The sequence below is a fragment of the Xyrauchen texanus genome, chromosome 48 (assembly GCF_025860055.1).
Source record: "Xyrauchen texanus isolate HMW12.3.18 chromosome 48, RBS_HiC_50CHRs, whole genome shotgun sequence".
NCBI classification, from domain to species: Eukaryota; Metazoa; Chordata; class Actinopteri; order Cypriniformes; family Catostomidae; genus Xyrauchen; species Xyrauchen texanus.
Window position 1 is genome coordinate 1466454 of NC_068323.1, and position 23431 is coordinate 1489884.

The 23431-nt window shown below is 39.4% G+C and overlaps 2 protein-coding genes and 1 long non-coding RNA gene across 3 annotated transcripts in view; 2 read left to right on the top strand and 1 right to left on the bottom strand.

The window, feature by feature from the left end:
* The window catches only part of LOC127639803 (hepatocyte cell adhesion molecule-like), a 328338-nt gene that overhangs the window by 14350 nt on the left and 290557 nt on the right, over positions 1 to 23431 (top strand). The window lies entirely within an intron of this gene.
* Positions 935 to 19926, top strand: LOC127639801 (gastrula zinc finger protein XlCGF57.1-like). The gene is made up of 3 exons (XM_052122047.1): positions 935 to 1072; positions 5210 to 5561; positions 17787 to 19926. Exons 2-3 carry the CDS (start codon positions 5336 to 5338, stop codon positions 19112 to 19114), a joined length of 1554 nt encoding a protein of 517 aa, XP_051978007.1. The 5' UTR covers positions 935 to 1072; positions 5210 to 5335; the 3' UTR covers positions 19115 to 19926.
* Positions 4848 to 23431, bottom strand: part of LOC127639817 (uncharacterized) — a 40201-nt gene continuing 21617 nt past the window's right edge. The window contains exon 3 of the long non-coding RNA XR_007970020.1: positions 4848 to 5330. This is a non-coding gene — a long non-coding RNA (uncharacterized LOC127639817). The remainder of the gene's footprint in view (positions 5331 to 23431) is intronic.

Below are 23431 nucleotides of genomic sequence, written 5' to 3' on the forward strand. Positions count from 1 at the left end.
TTTACTCATCTGTATATCCTTTTGTCTGTTACAAAGAGTATTGCTGATGGATGCCAATGTAATTCTCCATGAATTTATTTATGTGGATGAGGTTGGCTTCAACCTTACCAAAACCAGGCGCCGCGGAAGAAATGTAATTGGACAGAGGTCAAATACCAATGTCCCTGGACAGCATGGGGGTAACTATATGTGTGCTGCCATCACTCAAAACGGGGTCCTCCATCACAATGCCACACTGGGTCCGTACAACACCGGCCATATGCTCACGTTTCTGGATGCAATTTACACTATGCTTGTCCCTGACCCAGGAAAAGAGGCCCAGCCCGGAAAAGAGATGAAGCGTAGCTTAGCACTGGTGACTACCACTGGTGTTTACAGTGTACTTGTTACCCCTCTTACTTTCACTGTAGAACATTGGTCTTCCATAGGCTTATATCTACATTTCAATACAAAGAGCTTTAGATTTAGAACAACATTGTTTACATGGTATATCCAAAACTTTACTATTATGAAAGAAGTGTTTGCCATTTGATGCAAATGCTTCATTCTGACATGTGTTTATGGCATTTTGAACGAAAGTGTTACATTTTGAAGGAGATTTGAGGCATTTTGCATTTTGTGTGTGCAGTTTTAGGAATTGTGTGTAGAGTTTTGAAAAAAAGGAGACATAGTTTTGAAAACGTGTGTAAGCGGTTGGAAAAAACTAATTCAAAAATGCCAAATTTCAAGGTCATATAGGTAATAAAATGGCATATTAATAATGTCTAAATACTCCAAAATCCACCCAATATATACAGCTTCAGTGTTTTTACGTGATTTAATTTAGAGTTGTTACATTTCTTTTAGAACAATTATAAAAATGGCATATTTATTGTTTCCGGTCTTCTCCCATGCAATAGGTGGCGCTAATGATTACATGGAGCGAGTGGCCATTAAACACCAGAAGAAGAGTGACGTTTCAGTCTAACTGAAGTCTCGTTTAATATCGTTATTATAAACTGGTTTGTTCGTTTGATCTTTAGACGGGACCAAATGAGAGATAAAGACACAAACCGACCCTCTTCAAAATCCAGTAAGTGTCGGACAAAAATAAATGTTTCTATCTTTATCTCACCGCATCTGCTGAATGTTTAATAGATGTATTACAGATGAGAAAACAAAGTCAAATAGACGTCTGTGCGATCAGTGTAAAGAGGTTTTACAACATGAATTCATTTGATTTGATTCTTTATTTGATTGTTTATATACAGGTCCATCACTTCTAACAGATATGCTGAAAAGTGTCTTCAGGACAATAATTCTCTGTTTTCTCCTATTCATCATGTTAATATATTAATATCGGCTGTACATTGACACATAAAGCACATTATATTGGTGTGTCAGACTTATGCAAACTGTAACTTTTGACATCTAGCAGAAATAAATCTTACAGCTAATTTATTTCATTAATCAATGATTAGTGATCACAAACACTCAAATTATAAATTAGAAGTTAAAACTGAAATTGTGCTAATTTTTTTTCATTAATTGAGTTTCTTCTCATTTTGGTATTGTTGTGTTTTTCATCTTTATCCATACGATTATGAGGGGCAGCTGAATATAAAATATCATAATTAGATATATAGGCTATGTGAAAATGGCCAGTTATGCTTTTCACGATAACTACTTTTGGTGGACGATATATTGTCCCAGAAATAATTGCGATTAACTAATTTATTGTAATTTTTAGACCATTTCATGCCACTGATATAATGGTCTAAATGGTTAATGGAGATCTTTATAGGAAACCCCCCCAGAATTACATCTTTAATGCAGATATATTTAATGCGTTATAGCTTTATTAAAGTTCAAATAATAAGGAAGCAGATCATGTAATTAACTACAAACTCTGAAACGGTAATTTCTCTGTGTGGTCAGCAGCTCTTCTATGTGTGAATGTCCCGATCTAAGGGGGGAGATTGACACTTTGATTGATGCACACTCTGTCACGGGACACTCATCGCTCGAGCACACACACTTAATGCAGCTAGACTATAACATGATGACTCGCGACTTATTGAATCATAATATATGTGCCACTGTGCATTTCTTATCCTGAAGAAAATTGGCAATACGCAGATTTATTCATTAGAGAGAGAGTTTGTTTTTTTGAGAGTTAAAGATGGATTGAAGTGAACAGAAAGGTGAGAGAGAGTCTCCGCCCCATTATACACTGCAACAAAATATGTTTTTGATTTGTTTTGGCTTGTTTTCCAATATAAATATCTAAAACTCATTTAAAACAATGTACATTTACTTTAGCAGCTGTACTGCAGAATACATGCAGAAAAATTGTTATCTGAGAATGTTGAATGTAATATAAAAAATACAAATACAATGAAAACCACTTGACGCAAATATTTTAGAATATCTACAAATCCTTTAAAAAAGATGCACTGACCTGAGAAGCAGCATATGAGATATTTAGACTTGCTTTTAGAGAATAGCTCTTGAATAAAAGTATATTTTATCTTTACTGCACTTGCAGAAGTATAACTATGTGAAAAAATACACTTATATATAAAATACACTTATATTTAAGATACATTCTCTTAAAGCAAGTCTAAATATCTTATATGCTGCTTCAAGTTTTTTTTTACAGTGAATTTCTTTACTGATTTAAACTTAATATAAAGTATTTTTCCCTTTAATTCAATTTATGTCATTTAGAGGTATTTTTTAATTATGATATTGTCCTCTTTATTGTTAGGAAGCACGTTTAATACAACCTTTAAAGTCTGAGCAAAAGCTGAATAATTGGCAACGAGCTAAAAAATCATTGCAATAATCACTCTTATAATTGGTAGATTAATCCATTATCAAACTAATCATTAGTTGCAGCCCTAATGGACTTTTAATTCTTAAGAATATTCAGACATTTGAATTGGCATGTCAAAAAAAAAATTCAAGTCGGGCCCGTATCCGTCTCCAACTGTGGTTCTTTCTCCCAGCTCAGAAAACTGGATAGTATGGTTATGTTTTAGATGAGCTTTTAGGTTATTTGTATTTCCACTTTTCGTTGCCACTATTTTTTTGTTTTTTTCCCCCCTCCCATTTTCTCTCCGATTTGGAATGCCCAATTCCCAATGCACTCTAAGTCCTCGTGGAGTAGTAGCATCCACGTACAACTCACCACAAGCCCCACCAAGCGTGAGAACCACACATTAAAGTGACCAGGAGGAGGTTACCCCATGTGACACTACCCTCCCTAGCAACCAGGCCAATTTGGTTGCTGGCTGGAGTCACTCAGCATGCCCTGGATTCGAACTAACAACTCCAGGGGTGGTAGTCAGTGTCAATACTCGCTGAGATACACAGTTGCCACTGTTTATAAACAAAGTCGACATACAGGCTCATTCACGTTAATGGGTTCTCCTCTCTCATTCGGCTTAAAGCCACAATGTTCCCACACTGGAGTTGTGGATAATGGGGAATATCGTGGTCAGAAAAAATTATCAAGGTGATGTCCATATATCATACGATAAGTCGATGGCGTAATTATCACGACAGGCCTACTGCATTACATTTTTGAGCGTGTTGTTAGCGCAACCACATATCGTCGCTCTACTCCGCTTATTCCACTAGGTGGTGTGCCTGAATGGCATTTGCAGAATGTGCAGTTTCACTTCGTCAGTGAAATCCAATGGGATTCATTGTTAATAGTTCTCTTCTCAAATCCTGGGTGTTGTGCAAGTCAGAGACAAGCAATTATAGTTTATATACTCTGCGATTTGATGTTCGTGTATTATTCACCAAATTTCTTCCGTTTAAGGACATTTCATACCATTTCAAATTAGAATGGACTTGGATATACATTTTCGTTTTATTCTATAAAGTACTGACAACATTTCTCTTAAATTCCAAATAAAAATATTGCCATTGCATTTATTTGAAGAAAATGACAACTGGTAAATAAATAAAAAAAAAGATCCAGTGTTTTCAGACCTTGAAAAATGCAAAGAAAACATGTTCATATTAATTTCTAAACACAATACTAATGTTTTAACGAGTTCAAAAATCAATATTTTGTGGAATAACCCTGATTTTCAATCACAGTTTTCATGCATCTTGGCACGCTCTCTACCAGTCTTTCACATTGCTGTTGGGTGAATTTATGCCACTCCTGGTGCAAAAATTCAAGCATCTCATCTTTGTTTGATGGCTTGTGGCCATCCAGCTTCCTCTTGATCAAATTCCAGAGGTGTTCAATGGGGTTCAGGTCTGGAGATTGGGCTGGCCATGACAGGGTCTATATCTTGTGGTCCTCCATCCACACCTCAAGTGACCTGGCTGTGTGGCATTGAGCATTGTCCTGCTGGAAAAACCAATCCTCAGATTTGGGAAACATTGTCAGAGCAGAAGGAAGCAAGTTTTCTTCCAGGATAACCTCGAACGTGGCTTGATTCATGCATCCATCACAAAGACGTATCTGCCCGATTCCAGCCTTGCTGAAGCACTCTCAGAACATCACTCATCCTCCACCAAATTTTACACTGGATGCGAGACACTGTGGCTTGAAGGCCCCTCCAGGTCTCTGTCTAACCATTCGACAACCAGCTGGAGGATCGGTGATGATCTGGGAGTGCTTCAGCAAGGCTGGAATCGGGCAGATTCATCTTTGTGAAGGACACATGAATCAAGCCACGTACAAGTTTATCCTGGAAGAAAACTTGCTTCCTTCTGCTCTGACAATGTTCCCAAGACTCTGAGGACCGGATCAAGACCCTGTCATGGCCAGCCCAATCTCCAGACCTAAACCCCATTGAAAACCTCTGGATTGTGATCAAGAGGAAGATGGATGGCCACAAACCATTGTACGACAGCCCTAGTTTATTTAAATGTTGAATATACAGTTGCATATTTCAAAAGCGACTTACAAATGAGGTACATCAAAAGTCATTTGTCATACAATAGACAACAAAATCTGTAGTATTGCACTCACAAGATCCAAAATTAGCTCAAGTAGTTAAGAAAGAAACAAGTGCAGAAAGAATCATACTAGACCAATTCACTTTTGTTTAATAAATGCAGTTCCTTTTTTAAATAAATATAAGAAAATAAAATTAAACATGAATTTAACATGAACACTAAAACACATATCATGAAACATATATTCAGTAAGTTTTTGTGTAACACATTTGATTTCTGCAAATCTCCTCCTCCCACACAGCGATCACAATTCACACCTTCTGTGAAGCTCCTCCCACAGTAATCCACCAATAAATGCTGTGAATATCCCCATCAGCCTACAAGAGAAGATCTGTATTCAAGCAAACAGGAACAATTGAAATCTGAAATGAAAGAGTTTGTGAAAGAGGAAGGTGAGAACATGAGTGATGCAGAATCCTGGAGAATAAAACATGAAGATACTGAGGAACAAAGAGATTGGTGTCCATTCTTGATTCTAAACAAACAAGAACAACTGAAATCTGAAACTAAAGAGATGGTGAAAGAGGAATGTGAGAACATGAGTGATCCAGAAGCCTGCAGAATAAAACATGAAGATACTGAGGAACAAAGAGGTTGGTGTCCATTCTTGATTCTTCATTAATTAGTTTGCACAGTATGTAAAAATCTTCCAAATTTTAAGTTGGTTTTGGATTTATGTTACCAGGACAGTGTGTCCATTAAAACACAATACATTAAAATCCTTTGATCTCAATACAGAGGTGTCTGTAGGCAAGCCCTGAATGATTTTGGTTTAGCCCCAAAGGTTTTCTGTTCAGAACTCCAGAGCAGATCACTTCATGTGCACCAGTGGTACTGTGATGGCTCGCACCATGCTAATGCGAAAACCAGGCTTCAGCCGCATTTAGATCAGGTGTTGAGTTGATTAAATGGTATTCATCCTGTGTTCAGGGCTTTACACGTGCTAAAATTACTTCTCATCTGAAAGGAGCATTTGTGCGATTAAAGCCTGGTGCCATCACAATCACTTGCACACGTGAAGTGCTCTGCTTCGTTCTACTGTATTCCTGGAGCGCGCGTGTCAACCGATAGTATAAAAGAATGGATTAGTTATGCAAGTGAGACACCGGGCTTCCCTCGATATCTCGGTGCAGATGATAAAATATTTTTAATCTCTTTGAATTTCAAGTTTTAAGCGCCGTGGAGGAAGTTAAACCTCTTTCTAAGGTTAACATTTTATTGATTCATAGAGATGACAAAACATATATACAATGAATCAACATTTCACTCCCACTACTACCCCTCCCCAATCAACAACCTCACCCTGACCCCCAACAAACATCCCTGTGGTCTCACATAAGTACACACACACACACACACACACACACACACACAAAATAATAATAATAATCGTACACATCTAAAACTACGCCTCTTTCTCCACAGTCCCTCCCGAGAGTCTCCCAAAAACATAAAATAACTGCCCCATTTCCCATCAAATGAATCCCTGATCGCCAGCCTTCTACATGACAGCTCCTCAAAAGCTGCCACCCTCCCCATCCCTTCACACCACTCCCGAATTGAGGGCGCTCCAGCTGACTTCCATCCCCCTATATCAATCTGCCTGCCTGTCATAACACTGGTCAGGACCCAATTTGTTTTTATTTAGCTCCTATATTGATGACCGCCCCAACACCCAAAACACAGAGTTTGGGGCAAAACGAAACCTGAGTGCCCAACATATCACACACAAAACTCTGAACTTTCAACCAAAATTCCTGGATCTCAACACTGCACCAAAAAACATGGGCCATGTCTCTATCCTCTGATTGGCATTGCCAGCAGGTGGGTGTGTCTTTAAGCCAAGCCTGTACAATCTAGAGGGGGTCCAGAAGAATCCATGTAAAATCTTGAATAGCATAAGGGGCACCCTTGCATCTCTAGATACAGACTTGATGTTTTTATAATCCTAGCTCACACTCCCTCCAATACCAGGTTAAAATCTTTCTCCCAAAATCTCTTGATAGAAGTTAAAGCTCTGTTCCCCAGACTCTGAATTAGCAGGGACACTGATATAATAATATACAATAATTCTGTGTAGTTCTGTGCAAGGCATAGATCTAGTTGGTTCGGAGACTAATAATAAAATATCATCTGTGTAAAGCAAAATCTTATGCGCCATAGCTCCCGCCACCACTCCTGGAAAATCATGTTCCTTCCTTATCACAGCTGCTAATGGTTCCAGGTGTGCCGGGTCCCCCTGTCCAGAGTAAAATAATCTGAAATAATTCAATTTGTTTGTACTGCCGCTAACGGGTGTCTATGAAGTATCTTAATCCATCCAATAAAAGTATTCCCTTACCTGTATATTTCCAAAATCTTAAAAAGATAATCCCATTCTACCATATCAAATGCCTTTTCGGCATGAAGTGAGATCTGATAATTCACCACTAACCACATAATAAGAGCTATGGCCCCAAATAAACCCCACGTGATCTATATGTTTAAGAGATGTCATAACTTAATCCGTTAACCAACATTTTTGACAGTTTTTTTTTTACGTCTAGCTGGATCAGAGAAATTGGACGATAACTCTTACACTCGCTTGGATCTTTGTCCTTTTTAAGAATCAGACTGATCCGGGCTTGTGTCATGGTTGGCAGAAGCTTTCCATTCTTTAATGATTCTGTATAAACTTCTATCAAAAGTCGAGCCAGTTCTGTAGCATAAAATCTAAAAAATTCAGCAGCAAAGCCATCTGCCCCAGGAGCCTTGCCTATAGGCAAGGCCTTCATTTCCTCGTCAAGCTCCTCCAAGGTTATCTCAGAATCAAGAAAATGTTTTTGCTCAGTCTTCAGTTTAGGGAGTTCTAATGGTTTCGCAAAATGTCTAATATCTTCATCAGTATACGAAGACGTGGAGCTGTAGAGATCAAGATAGAATTCTTTAAAAGCATTATTAATATCAATGGTTGAGGTAAGAATTTCACCACCAGCAGATTTCACTAAGGGATTGGTAGAAAATTATTTGTCCCCCGACTCAAAGTATGACTGTCTTGCCCTGAATAGCCAAAACCCAACCTTCCGTGACAAAATAGTGTTATCTGTATTTCAATCGCGTCAATTCATTGTGGCCACCAGATAGCATTCGGTGCTTCAGCTCTGCCTCAGCACTTTTTGTATTCCCTTACAACTCCACAAGTTCTCATGCTTTGGATTTTTTGATGAATGAGGCATACTGTGTGATCCAACCCCTAAGAACCACCTTAAGTTGGGGCGGCTGTGGCTCAGGTGGTAGAGCGGGTTATCCACTAATCGCAGGTTCAAATCCCGGCCCACATGACTCCACATGCTGAAGTGTCCTTGAGCAAGACACTGAACCCCAAGTTGCTCCCAATTGCAGGCTAGCACCTTACATGGCAGCTCTGCCGTCATTGGTGTGTGAGTGGGTGAATGAGTCACAATGTAAAGCACTTTGAATAACGGTTAAAAAGGCGCTATATAAGTGCAGATCATTTACCATACAAGTGCCTCTCAGGCCACGCCCACAGGGATACTGAGGACCAGTTGGTCTCCATATAAACATTGATTTTGGCCTTTAACATTTGTTGAAATTCAGGATTTTGCAAAAGTGATACATTTAAGCACAAACTATATGATTTTCTTTTTCTCCATATGTGGCAACACCTCAACACCTTTTTGTTTCACTATGATCAAGGACTGAGTCCATCAAAAGATTCAAGTCTCCTTCCAATATTATATCATGAGGGGTGCCAGCGGCTTGCAACATTCCTTCAAGATCCATAAAAAGCCCTGATCTTCAGGGTTAGGTGCGTAAATATTTCAAATACCTTTGCCCCTTTTACTCAAATTTTGACTCTTCCTTATTTATCTTTAATCTGTTTGAGAAATTTGAATTGTAGATGAAAACTTATCAATGTAATGTCACTGGGGAGAGAGGAAGTGGTACGGGCCATCATCTTGTGATTTGTTAAATTAAACACCCGTCTCATTTCAGTGACGATGGAGACTAGCTTTAAAAGGCATCCGATGCGACAGACCAGCAGAGAGAGACCAGAGATTAAATGTGTGTTTTCTACAATACTTTGTTGTGTTGCTGAAAAGCCAATACATTGTTGTGAAGCTGAAAACCAATTGCATTAAAAAGTTGACTGACGTGATCTGTGAATCTGGCTCCTGTGTCCTTCCTACTCGAACCCCTCTAAACTGGTGCAGACACCCGGGATTAAGGAAGAAGATGGGCTGCTATGGACACCTCAATGCTGGACAAAGTTACCCGTGCCCTGACCAGCATCCAAGAGTCTCACCAGCAGGCTCTCCTTGAGCAGGAACGCCTCTTCTAGGAGCTCCTCCAAGCCCAGGCCAAGGATCAGCAGGCATTACAGAGCTGGCTAGCTCCAGACGGATCCTCCACCACGAACACCTCCTGCTCACCAAGATGGGTCCTCAGGATGATCCAGCCCCCTCCCCTACCCCTCTCCGTCATCCTTCCCAGGCTGATATCTCCACCGCCAGGGGTGCAGCTGGGAATCTTGGGCCGGTCTGACTGAGTGGTGGACACGTCCAAGTCCGTCATCCAGGCAATGGAATAGGAGACGTGGTTTCGAAGCTGACGGCAACAAGACAAAGTACAGCTAAAAAACAGGAGAGTTTGGTAATCCTACACCAAAGCGCAGACGAGGACATTACCGTGTTAGCTCAAAGACGATGCACGAGGTTAAGCTAACCTCCCATCTAGCTTATAGAAATGACGCTGGTATTGATGATTTTCTCTGACCAATCAGTGATCTGCAGGGTTTTGACTTCACATTTAATATCGGCTCGGCTCACTTGGAACTTTGACCGAGGTGGTACTAAATAGTACCAGGTACCATCCACAGTGAAAAAAACCCAAAAAGTGAGCAGAGCCGAGCCGTACCATGCAGTGAAAAAGCCCCATAAAATGGGGAGCCAGATCCGGTCCAGTTGACGAAGGCATGCCAACATCTCGCTTTTACGAGAGTGAAATCTACATTCTGTTGTGGACCGCTTCTACATGCTCCTAACTTCTCTGTGCCCTTCATTTTGCAGATGGATGCATCAGAGAGGGGTTGGGGCAATGTTCGCACAGGAGGTGGAGGAGTGGCCCAGGCTGTACATTAGTCACAAGCTCTCTTTTAGGGAGACGAAGTACAACACGATTGAGAAAGACTGCCCTGCCATCAAGTGGGTGGTCCTAACTAGAGGTCGACCGATGCCGATCTTTTGAAATCCGGGTCGGCCGATGGCCGATTAATGCTGCCGATTTATTTTGGCCGATATTTGGCCGATATGTGCTTGTTTTTAACCTCTTATTTGAACCTTTTATTTGAAAGATAAAATGTAACACACATAATTACTTAAGATAGACAACATTTCTCAACAAATACATTTATTGAACACTTGACCAATCTGCACTTGTACACTTAAATTAAAAATGTATAATGTAAAAACATATTGTATAAATAATGTATAACAAATATATTAAATAAACAAAGCAGGTGTTACTGAACTGCTCCGAGACACGAAGGTTGAGATCCAAATGCAGCTTTAATTAAGGGGCAATCCAGACACGTAATCCAATATTCAGAGCATCCAAGAGAAGCACAGGCATAACTAGGGGTGGGTATCGTTAAGGTTTTAATGGTATTACTATCTTACCGATACTGCTTATCGATCCGGTACTTTAACGGTATTCTTAACGGTTCTTTTTGTTTATATATATATATATATATATTTTATTTCAGGAAGGTCTACTAACATTACTGTTCAGGTGTGGTCTAAAAAGAAATCTAATAAAGTAATCAATTGTAAAATAACACTGCATAGTTTATCATAGATAGATTAATCCTTATTAATGCAGAAGTTATTAATTCAAGAGCTGTAAGTGATTTTCTCTTTGCCTTTTGTTGTTTGATTCGCAGTGGCTCAATCGTCACACATTTAATAGACAGCTTCCCCTTTAAGACCAAGTTCAGATCTAATAAGCTCCTGATGCAGCATATTTTCTCCCCAACTATTTCCATAACTACGTCCATTTAAGACATAAACTGTGTTTAAGTGAATCTCCAAGCCGGTCGTTTTGACATATTTTTGTGTATAGTTGATAGTTTAGACGCATGAAACCCAAAGTAGCCTATACTTTGCTTGTCTCGTTGCGGTCTGTTTCGGAGCGCGCGCCACCTTGGGAACAGTATCTCTTGCGCTCTTTTTATTATTAAACGCGTCCCGCAATTTAGCAACAGTAGCTAGACTGCATTTTACAACAATCACCGATCGTGCTGATTCTGACGTTAAGTTTGAGTTTTAGGGAGAAATGTCAGTGCACCGCTGAGAAGGGAAGGAAGTTGTGCTAGACAGAATGCGGCTTATGTATAAATATTCTTTTTATAATCTTTGGAAGGCGAAATCAAAAATAAAATCAGACTAATAATCACAGATCTAAACCAGGCTATGTTTGAATGTTTAGTTCTGTCACTCATTATGCTGGGCTCGTGTTGGGCTCGTTTTGTGCTCGCTGTGGCACCGCGTGAGCGAGTTCTCTCTCTCTCTCTCTCTCTCTCTCTCTCTCTCTCTCTCTCTCTCTCTCTCTCTGACTGCGAATAGCTAAATTGCATCACAGACAAATGGTTTCATATTATTATACATAGAAATGGCTGGCGAGATAAAATAACTTTCTCTTTATAGCAATAAAGAATGTATTTTCTTAATTTCTCCAGTACCGACAGCAGAACCGGTAACGTCCGAAGCTTACCAAAGCCAGTCCTTCAATGGGATATACTGCGTTGGTATATTTTTATTACTTATTTATCTGCATTGAGTGACAACCCTCTCAAATATAAGACACACAAACAGAACAAATAAAAGTCTCAGATTCATTGTCTGTAATTGCAAAATTCTTGCTTGCTTATTGTGACATGATAGCAACCCTTCTGCTGTGATAATGCAACTTCAACTACGCTATCAATATCCAAAGTAGCCGAACGTCATGTCAACTATCGCGTTTGTCACGTTTTTTCTTGAAGTTGGCAGTAACGTATCAAAAGTTTTTAATTAAATCTAAAGAAGTTTTATTTATTATTACAAATTTAACCCTTACTGTTTTCTCTAAGGAACTTAGCTCCTTCCTTAGGCACTGGATGAGGTCTGTTCACTCTGCTGGAAAATGACTCTAGGGGCAGTGTGCGTCGAACACGTGTTCCACAACAACACTAGGCTGCCCACAGATGCGCCTGCCTAATAATCGGCTTGATATGCGTGGATATTGGCCGATGCAGATTATGTAAAAAATGCAAAAAATCGGCCGATTAATCGGTCGACCTCTAGTCCTAACCCTCCACTATTACCTGCTGGGGGGGCCTTATCCTCTGCTCGGATCACACCCGCTTCAGTGGGTCCACTGCATGAAGGATACCAGCATGCAGATCACTTTGTTACCTGGCACTTCAGCCCTTAAAATTTAAGGTCATCCACAGGCCGGTGCCACAGATGGTTTTGGCTGATTTCCTTTCCAGGAATGGGGAGGAGGTTAGCAGGCCAGACAGGGCCTGGGCCTGAGTTGGGTGGTGGGGGTATGTGGAGCGGGACGTGGTCGTGTGTCTGTCATTGGGAGCAGTAAGGGCCATCACCTGGTGATTGTTAACATTAAACACCTGTGCCTCGTTTTAGTGATGATGGAGACAGGCTTTAAAAGGCCGCCGGAGCGTCAGACTGGCAGAGAGAGACCAGAGACGCAATGTGTATTCTGTACAATACTTTGTTGTGATGCTGAATAGCCAATATACTGTTGTGAAGCTGAAAAATAATTCCATTATAAGTTGACTCACATGGACTGTGAAACCGGCTCCCATGTCCTTCCTACTCAAACCCCTCTACAAGCCCTTAATGCAATAATTCACCATGTGCAAATCATTGTTAAACATTATTGGCATGAAGGAAAGATGGAATTTCTGATAAAACCAGAAATGCTAAATTTTTACATTTTAATCTAGCAGCACTTGGGAGGCCTGGGTAGCTCAGCAAGTACATTTACATTTATGCATTTGGCAGACGCTTTTATCCAAAGCGACTTACAGTGCACTTATTACAGGGACAATCCCCGGAGCAACCTGGAATTAAGTGCCTTGCTCAAGGACTCAATGGTGGTGGCCGTGGGGATCGAACCAGTGACCTTCTGATTACTAGTTATGTGGTTTAGCCCACTACGCCACCACCTCTCCAAGTAAAGCCGCTGACTGCCACCCCTGGAGTCGTGGAGTTTGAATCCAGGGCATGCTGAGTGACTCCAGCCAGGTCTGGAGTGGCAATTGGTAAATGGCACTTGGTAATGTTCGATCTCCAGGACAAAGGTTACTTTTGCTTTCTGTGTTCAAGCTCCCTATTATTTAGTTAAGCTTGCGGTAAAGCTTGTCTTATCTAAATGCTTGTGTCTCGTCTCTTTATTCCTACATCAACTGGCTTATATTGAAAATGAATGACTGTACGGCGGGAGAACACGAGTGGGGTGGGTGATTGCCATGATCAAAGGTTTGTTGTGAAATCCTAAAAGACATGTCCAATATACACAATGATAATCTGTTCAAATGTGGAGAGAAAATATAAAGGACAGTCATCCATATGTATATCTCTCTAATATTTAGAAAAATAATTTCATCATTCTAATCTAATGCATCTCAATCTTAACTGTAGTCTATTATGTCCAGCATTAAATAGAACTTGAACTTTTAACGACCTAAAACACCAACTGAACTAATCAATATGTAAATATTGTGTACTTAATCGATTGCCATCTAAATTTATTTTAGTGCCGTAATTCATGCGTTACATTCGTTTGCAGATGAAGCTCCACAAACGCAAACAGAGAGAAGTAGATTTAAAATCTTTAAAATCAAAAGCTAGTGTTTCTAAAAGTAAACTCTGCATTAGACATAGTTTTGATAGTCTTTTCTACTTTTGATTAAAAAAAAAGTGTAGAAAGTTCTAAGAATGTAATTTTTGTGTTCATAGAATTATAGGGCAAGATGAATTAAAAGAATGTAATAATTGATGGTATTGAAAATAATAGGCAACATAGGGCTAACAATGTTTTTTTTTATTATTTTTTTTATTAAATTTGACTTAATTTCATGTTTTGTTTTCGTTCTGGTAATTAGGTTTTTTGTTTGGTAATTAAGATTTTTAATTAAATGTTTGTTTTTTTGGTCTAGTAATTTATTTAATTGATCAAATCCAGAGAATGCTGCCAACGTGTTTCAAAAGCAAGCTATAAAAATGGTTTAATTTGGTCTTGGGCAAATGTTGTGTAACATTGTAGCTTTTCTTCTACTATTTTGTATTCATTTTCATTTAATACATCTTCTGCATGGATTTGGTTGTGATATTTTAAAGCATACTGAAAAAACATTTTTTTTTTTTTGTGTAACTATTTCTAATAAGTCCTAAAAAGGTGTTAAGTTTCATTCAAAAGTTTCCAGATGCTTAGACAATATAAAAATACAATAATATTACCATCCCTTTACCAAGGTTCTGCCACAGCTGCTATTTCTGAAGGTCACAGTGAGAAACTTCAACAACTTTCTGAGAAATCTTTAAGTCTTAATGCTTTCAAAATGTAAAAAATAATGCAGTAATCTTTCTAAAGAAATACTAGAAATATAAACAAATTACATTCAAATTCAAACTAATTATAAAGTCCAATGAAGCTACAACCTTAATAAGGAAAATTACATTGTATGGAAATACAAATACTTCTAATTGCACAAGGTTAAACAATGTACATAAGACATGCACATAGCACCTTGGGATACCATCTGAACAGATTAGTCTTAGAAAAAACAATTGCTATAATAAACAGAATGAACAAACATTATCAAACTCAAATAACAGAAGAACTAGAAAGGAATAAACTTACAAAGTCTAGAAGAGGAGAGTAGCCATCAGCAAGCTGCAGCAAACATACAATAAGCTGCAACATGGAGGTTAAATTACTAATTGGCTACAGGTGGCAAACAAACGGAGGGCATAACACATTAGACCATTAACCATCCCAAATGTGTTAACATGTTTCCACTTGAGAATTCTACACATTATGTTCCTCTGAAATGGCAGGCAGAACCACAAGATCACTGACTGGGTGAATGAGAGGTTTCCCCATCAATAAGAATCTCAGCAACTCTAATCCTACCATCAGAACTAGGCAAGATCTTAGTAAAAGTCCTCATATGTCAAAACCCACAAGGGAGTTGGGTGTCAACTACCATAACAATGGCAGTGGGTGAAACCGGCTTCCCGTCCTGTCTCCACTTCTGATGGCTTTGAAGACTAGGAAGATATTCCTTGATAAAGCTTGATGAGAACCTATCTGCGATAACATCGCTATGCCTCCACTTCCTGCGTGCGAGAAATCTGAGTCAAATAAATCACCTGAGGAAGAGAGGCATCTCATCACCCCATCAAAATAATTTTTGGGGTGATCGGATCAGTGTCGGAAATATCTGATGATGCATAGCCAAGAGGTTTAGAGTTCAGCATCTCCTCCACTTCAAAAAGCACAGCATGTAGGACCTCCTCCATAACTACTCGTGTACCCAATTTTATGCGTAAAGCAGTTTTAATGGATCTCACTTCTCTCTCCCAGGTACCTCCAAAATAAGGTGAGTATAGTGGATTAAATGTGAATCTAATCTGCTGTTGGGCAAGCATCTTTTGATGGGTAGGACATAGTTGATTGAAGACTACTCTAAGCTCTCTTTCTCCTCCATGAAAGTTAGTCCCCTGGAAGACCTCTGTGAGCTACAGATCATCAGAGGGCCAGAAGGAAACTATCAGTATTCAGACCTGTTGTCTGACATTTAAAGAGTAGGGCTCTTCTCCTGCCTGCGGCCTACATGGATACTGAAAGGGCCAAAGCAATCAATTCCTGTTGCCCAGAAGGGAGGTTTATAAAGGTCGAGTTTTGAGATGGGAATATCAGCCATCCTAAGAACTGAGGGAGCACCTTTCCATTTACGACATTCAAGACATGATCGCTGGACACTGTTCACTGCCTAATGTCCACGTCAAACCCAGAAACTCCACCAGGGCTGAGCTAACACTCTTCGTGTTCTAGGGTGGCACAAAGATGAATTTATGTCACCAATCAAAAGCTTGGCAATTGGGTCCATCAAGTCCAAAACAGTTGGGTTTATAGCATCTGGCTCCAGATCCTTACTCTGATGGAGACAACCTCCCACTCAAATAATATTTGTAACAGGGTCATATACAGGTACTAATTCAGCTAAACAACTCTCTCATCCTGACCACTTCTGAGGTGCTTGTAATCCTCCAGAAAATATTCATGAACTTGCTGAATCAGAGGATGGTTTCTCAGCAATTGTTCCAACTAGTTCTGACACATTTGCCTGATATGTCATGGAAATCCATGAATTTGTTGGCATCTACTGACATGTGCAATTGAAAATATTAAACAATCAATTCAAACAGCATCATGCAAAATACATAAACACAATGCAATAATGCAGTAAAATTCTAAAGAAATACTAGAAACTATATGGCCATATAATACAACACGATAAGAAACATTACATCATATGGAAATACAAATACTTCTAATGGCACAAGGATAAACAATGAACATTAAACATGCACATTGTGCTTCGAGATAGCATCTGAACAGATCTGTCTTAGAAAAACCAATAGCTATAATAAACTGCATGAACAAACAATTAAACTCAAATAACAGAAGAACTAAAGGCTATAGGTTGCTGAAAAAGGACGGCATATCATGTTACATCATCACTGGAGGTGGGGATTTTTCAATACTGTAGACATGTAGTTCAATCGACAAGTCTTTTCACTGTCTTTTATTTGTATTTTTTAATCAAATTATCATCCGAAGTTGGCATGCCCAATTCCCACTGCTCACTAGGTCCTTATGGTGGCACAGTTACTCACCTCAATCCGGGTGGTGGAGGACAAGTCTCAGCTGCGTCCGCTTCTGATCCGTCAATCCGTGCATCTTATCACGTGGCTCATTGTGCATGACACCGCAGAGACTCACAGCATGTGGAGACTCATGCTATTCTCAGAGAACCACGCACAAATTACCACACGCCCCATTGAGAGCGAGAACCACTAATGGCGACCACGAGGAGGTTACCCCATGTGACTCTACCCTCCCTAGCAACTGGGCCAATTTGGTTGCTTAGGAGACCTGGCTGGAGTCACTCAGCACACCATAGATTCAAACTCACGACTCCAGCGGTGATAGTCAGTGGTAGAGTTACTCAGACCCCCCCACTGAACACTGTTTTTAAAAGCCCTTAAGTGTAAGGCAACAAGAGAAAGAGAGCAGCTCGGATAATTGGATTTTGGACCGATTCTTTTTAGTGACTTGTTCGAACCAGTTCGCAAAGCGTTTGTAAATCACTCTGTATATTGTTTTCCAATCCACCAAGGAAAGAGCCAATTATTCTTTAAAGATTAAAACAAATTGACTCAAGAAGCATTTAATCCTCCTGTAAAGGAAGTAATGAAGTAATGATGCTGAAAACTTGATCGTCACAAGGCTTCAAGTAGTTCAACTGATTTGTTGGGTAGTTCAGAAATCATAGAAGCTAAGATTTCAAATAGGTGAAAATGCTTTACTGAACTTTGTACAGCAGTTGTCAGTGAGATTTCATTGTTTCACATAAATGACATAAATAGATACTTGAGTCTGTTGCTTTTTGCTATTCACTTTTGATTATTTTTATTTCAAATTTGTATCCATTAATTTTTGTTGATTTCATATGTTTATTTCAGACCTGATGGACATTAAGGAGGAAAGTGAATTGGAGGAGAAACATCATGATTTCATCACTGGAGAAACATCTTTGAGTAGCTCTCAGACTGAAAATGTCTTACAAAACAGATCTCAACAATCAAAAGCCATAAATGCTTTCACCTGCCCTCATTGTGGAAAGACTTTCAGACAAAAAACAAACCTTAAGAGGCACATAAGAATTCATACTGAAGAGAATCCTTTTACATGCCAACAATGTGGAAAGAGTTTCAGACAAAAAGCAAACCTTAAGAGGCACATAAGAATTCATACTGAAGAGAATCCTTTTACATGCCAACAATGTGGAAAGAGTTTCAGACAAAAAGAAACCCTTAAGAGCCACGTGCGAGTTCACACTGGAGAGAAACCACATGCATGTGATCAGTGTGGAAAGACTTTCAGACAAAAAACAAACCTTAAGAGGCACATAAGAATTCATTCTGAAGAGAATCCTTTTCCATGCCAACAGTGTGGAAAGAGTTTCAGGCAAAAAGAAAACCTTAAGATCCATATGAGAGTTCATACTGGAGAGAAACCTTTCACATGTGTTCAGTGTGGAAATAGTTTCACACAAAAAGAAACCCTTCAGAGCCACATGAGAGTTCACACTGGAGAGAAACCGCACGCATGTGATCAGTGTGGAAAGACTTTCAGACAAAAAACAAACCTTAAGAGGCACAAAAGTATTCATTCTGAAGAAAATCCTTTCACATGCCAACAGTGTGGAAAGAGTTTTAGACATAAAGATAACTTAAATAGGCATATGACAACACACAGTAGAGAGAAGCCGCATGCATGCCAACATTGTGGAAAGAGTTTCAGACAAAAAGAAAACCTTAAGAGCCACATGAAAGTTCATACTGGAGAGAAACCGCACGCTTGTGATCAGTGTGGAACGAGTTTCGCGTGTAAAAGGAACCTTAAGAATCACATGAGAATCCACACTGGAGAGAAGCCATACACATGTGATCAGTGTGGAAAGAGTTTCAAAAGGTCACAAAGTCTCCACGATCATCTGCTCTCTCACACTGGAGAAAGATCATTTAACTGTGATCAGTGCGGTAAAAATTTTGCTGTGAAATCAGCCCTGAAGCAACACCTGAGAGTTCATGCAAAGGAGAAGCATGATTGTTCTTTGTGTGAAAAGAGTTTTTCGCATTTGGTGAACCTGAAAAGGCATGAGAAAATACACAACGGTGTGAAGGATTATATGTTCTGTGAGTGTGGAAAGACTTTTACTGCTTCCAAAGATTTGAAACGACACCAGAGAATTCACACTGGAGAAAAACCTCACGTGTTCACACTGTGACAACCAGAGGCGGGCCTACGGACAGGCAAGGCAGGCAATTGCCTGGGGCCCCAAACTGTGAAAGGGCATCCCGTGGGCAGCAATTACAGTAGTTAACATCAACAACACTTGAAACCAATGATTGGCAATGCTTAGTAGACTAGAATGACATTTTTGAAAACCCTCTAGGGGGTCCCCATACCTTTAGCTATGATCAAATTCAAGCAGGGCTGGATTGGTAATTTGGCGTACCGGGCATTTTCCCCAGTGGGCCGACTCACTTTGGGGCCGATGGGGGCGGACTGGCCATTGGGAGAACCGGGACTAAACTGAAATGAGACACCGCATTATGCAGAACGGGCCACAAATTGCTGCCGCAATATGCCAAAGGGGGCAGCGATGTTCAGAAAAGGACAGCGACACAAACCCCCAACAACTTTTGGCCCAGTTTCTATGTAAATCTCGGGCCGATTTCACTTCCCAGTCCCCCTGAGTTAAAGTAAGAGCTGGATGCAGGCAACATGAAGAGGACGTCCAATGTACTAATCTGGGAGTCAGAAGAGGAGAAAAGAAAGTGGAAAAGAAGCATGACAGTGCCGACGGATAGAGAATCTGTCATTTTTACTGAATTGCGAAAGTGCGAGTCGTAATGAGTATTGTTTACATTCACTGCATGTTATTCTCCATACAATTCTTATTTAATTATGACAAAATATAGCTAGATCATTAGAAAGGCGTACTCCAGCTTTGAAATTTCACCACTGTTTTATGATAGAAATGTTACAGTGAGAGTATTTAATTACATCAGGAGTATTTACATCTGACATGGAAAATCAAAATGAGAGTTATGGACATAAACATGTAATAAAGACACACATGCCCATTAAAGCAAGCTCTTGTCTTTTTGTCATTGGCTTTAACAAACAATGTCCATTAGAATTTGTATTCCAAATATGTACGCATTTAGAGGCAATTTTATGGATTATCATGTTTAGCCTACTTCAGATTTCTTGAGAAAAGTTTGGATTGTCATTCAGGGGAGATTCACTAAGAATGAATTGCGCCCAGTAAAAGCGCCATTTTTTTGCATACAATCTCTGTGCTTGTTTAGTACCATATCGCTGCTAAACACAATTTGCTTGTGCAATTCTGGTCTTGCGGGCTGATTCAGAGCACTGTACAGCAGAAGATGACAAGAGAGTCACTTGTTCATCAGATCTTAAAATACATGCGAGAGTCCTCACTGGAGAGATGCTGTACCACTGCCGTCCATGTGGGAAGAGTTTCACACATTCATGTCATCTACTGAGTAATATGAAGTCAGTGTCCACGCATACATGCACTTAAGAAAACTGTTTATTCCAGTGTTTTTGCAGAAAGCGGTGTTCTGAAAGTCATGTAAACTAGAACAAATTTATTTACACCGTTTAAGGGTTCAAGAGAAAGCAGTTTAACACACCTAGGTTTCTTTGGAGAACGTTGCTTAATGTGGCCAAAACACAACATGCAGGTGCTGAAAAACTCATATCATAACATATAGGCCTACTTAATAAATTACAAAGCTGCACATTAGACACCTTCCCTTATTAACCTTTTCAAGTGTATATTGTTAACCTCACACTTGCCATGACAGCTGATCACCTTATGTCTGTCAAACAAACATTTATTGTTATTGCTTTATAACAATTTTGATTAGTTATTAGTGTAACTTTAGCCAGCTGGTACATGATAGTTGTGTGGTATATGTAAACCTCACTCCCCTGGCCTCAAGAGGCATACTAGCGACTGGCACTAGAGGCTGTAGCCTTTAGCCTCCTAGCGTGCCCGCCTTTCATGCCGGCGATGCCAGTTCGAATACCGCTCGGAGCAGGTCAAGCAGGACCAGTTACATTATCAAACACATACTGTATATGGCATAACAGACCAGTTCATGAACATTCACATACTAAGACCATACAGTTGAAGTCATAAGTTTACATACACTTAGGTTGAAGTCATTAAAACGAATTTTTTTAACCACTCCACAGATTTAATATTAGCAAACTATAGTTTTGGCAAGTTGTTTAGGACTTCCAACAGTTGTTTCACTTTTAATTGACTATATCACAATTCCAGTGGGTCAGAAGTTTACATACACGTTAAGTGTGCCTTTAAGCAGCTTGGAAAATTCCAGAAAATTATGTCATGCCTTTAGACAATTAGCCAATTCGATTCTGATAGGAGGTGTACTGAATTGGAGGTGTACCTGTGGATGTATTTTAAGGCCTAACTTCAAACTAAGGCCAAGCCATCATACCAGCTCAATGAGAGAGACGCATTCGGTCTCCTAGAGATGAATGTAGTTTGATGCAAAAAGAGCAAATCAATCCCAGAACAAAAGCAAAGGACCTTGGGAAGAAGCTGGAGGAAACAATTAGACAAGTATCTATATCCACAGTAAAACGAGTCCTATATTGACATAACCTGAAAGGCTGCTCAGCAAGGAAGAAGCCACTGCTCCAAAACCACCATAAAAAAAGCAAGTCTAAAATTTTCAAGTGCACATGGGGACAAAGATCTTACTTTTGGAGAAATGTCTAATGAAACAAAAATTTTACTGTTTGGCGATAATGACCATCGATATGTTTGGAGGAAAAGGTGAGGCTTGCAAGCCAAAGAGCACCATCCCAACCATGAAGCATGGGGGTGGCAGCACTGGTGTACTTCAAAAAATAGAGGGCATCATGAGGAAGGAAAAGTATGTAGAAATATTGAGGCAATATCTCAAGACATCAGCCAGAAAGTTAAACATTGGAAACAAATGGGTCTTCCAAATGGACAATGACACCGGGCATACCTCCAAGTTGTGGCAGAATGGCTTTAGGACAACAAAGTAAAAGTCAAGGTATTGGAGTGGCATCACAAAGCCCTGACCTGAAAATTTGTTGGTAGAACTGAGAAAGCGTGTGCGAGCAAGGAGGCTACAAACCTGACTCAGTTACTCCAGTTCTGTCGGGAGGAATGGGACAAAATTCAAGCATCTTATTGTGAGAAGCTTGTGGAAGGAAACCCAAAACATTTGACCCAAGTTAAACAAGTCCTACTAATGTGAAGGCTTTGCTCATGAATATTAATGATGTTACATAACATTCACCCAATAGGCTTAAATGTGCATTGAATAATTTTTTCTCATTAAAAAAAGTTTTACTTCTGAAGAAATGTATCGTAATTTTTAAATGAATGTATACAATCACGAGCACTCACATGAGGTGAAGGCTAGCAGTCATATCAGTTTTATTCTACATGGAGAGGGTCCCCTCATTGGGGACTGCCATGTTATGATCACATGACCAGTCCAGAAAACTACTGTCTACTGTATTCCAGTAGCCACCCTGTTATTGGACTCTTTGTCTTGGATTAAGTAAATCAGGTCTGACTGTGAAAAGGGAATTTCTATAATGGGAGGATTAGGTTGCATATCCACTAGACACCAATCGGGCATGTTTCTCAGGTACAGTATGTATGATATTATTCCAAAAAAAGGCTTAATAAGTGGCCAGGGTCCTTATTTAAGACACGCTCCTTTACAGAGCGTTACAAAACCTCTATGCGTATCCCGGTCACAGAATGATGCTCTTGAGGCCTTCACATGCTAAATACAAATTTTCGCTGTGATTTCTCACCATGATTAACCTTTTGAATACAAACAGTGGATTCCTATGGAGCCATTCACACCTGGAGTGAACATTTGCAGCGTCAAAGCACGGTCTTTTTTTTTACGGTGTGTAGATTTTACAATTGTTTAGAGAAGCACACTTAAAACAGCGGTGAACCCCTTCTGCACACATACATACACAAAACATTCAGGAACAGCCATCAATGCAAGACATTACAACCCAGTAAAATGCATAAAACAAAACTTTGGTTAATGCATTTGGTATATTGAATATACAATGACTGTTTTAGAGCATTAATGTAGGTTCATGTTTCATATAAATATACAATTGTTCATTGTAAATTACCATTCTTGTTTTTGTATATTTCTTAGCATATATTTCAGCTTCATGCTTGTATGCTTGTATTAATCATAGTAATATATTGAGATCTCCTGTAAATCGCCACATAAAGCACATTTAATTTGTGCAGATAGATTGAGGGAAAATACAGTTTAATAAATGTTGATATCTAGGAGATAAAAATCTCCTCACAGTATTTAGTCTGTACATTTATTTTAGTATTTATTCATTATTTTATTATTATATTTTCACTACAGCATTCCCTAACAAAAACCCTACATATAATTCAATGTGTGTTCTTAAGATAAACGAATCCTAAAATTTGAATCATTCTGATTTGTTG

Bases quoted from the DNA above. Each gene is read 5' to 3' on its own strand.
- LOC127639801 (XM_052122047.1), top strand. From the start codon at position 5,336: ATGAAAGAGTTTGTGAAAGAGGAAGGTGAGAACATGAGTGATGCAGAA. The intron at 5,562-17,786 runs GTTGGTGTCCAT...TGTTTATTTCAG, and splicing joins AGATACTGAGGAACAAAGAG to ACCTGATGGACATTAAGGAG.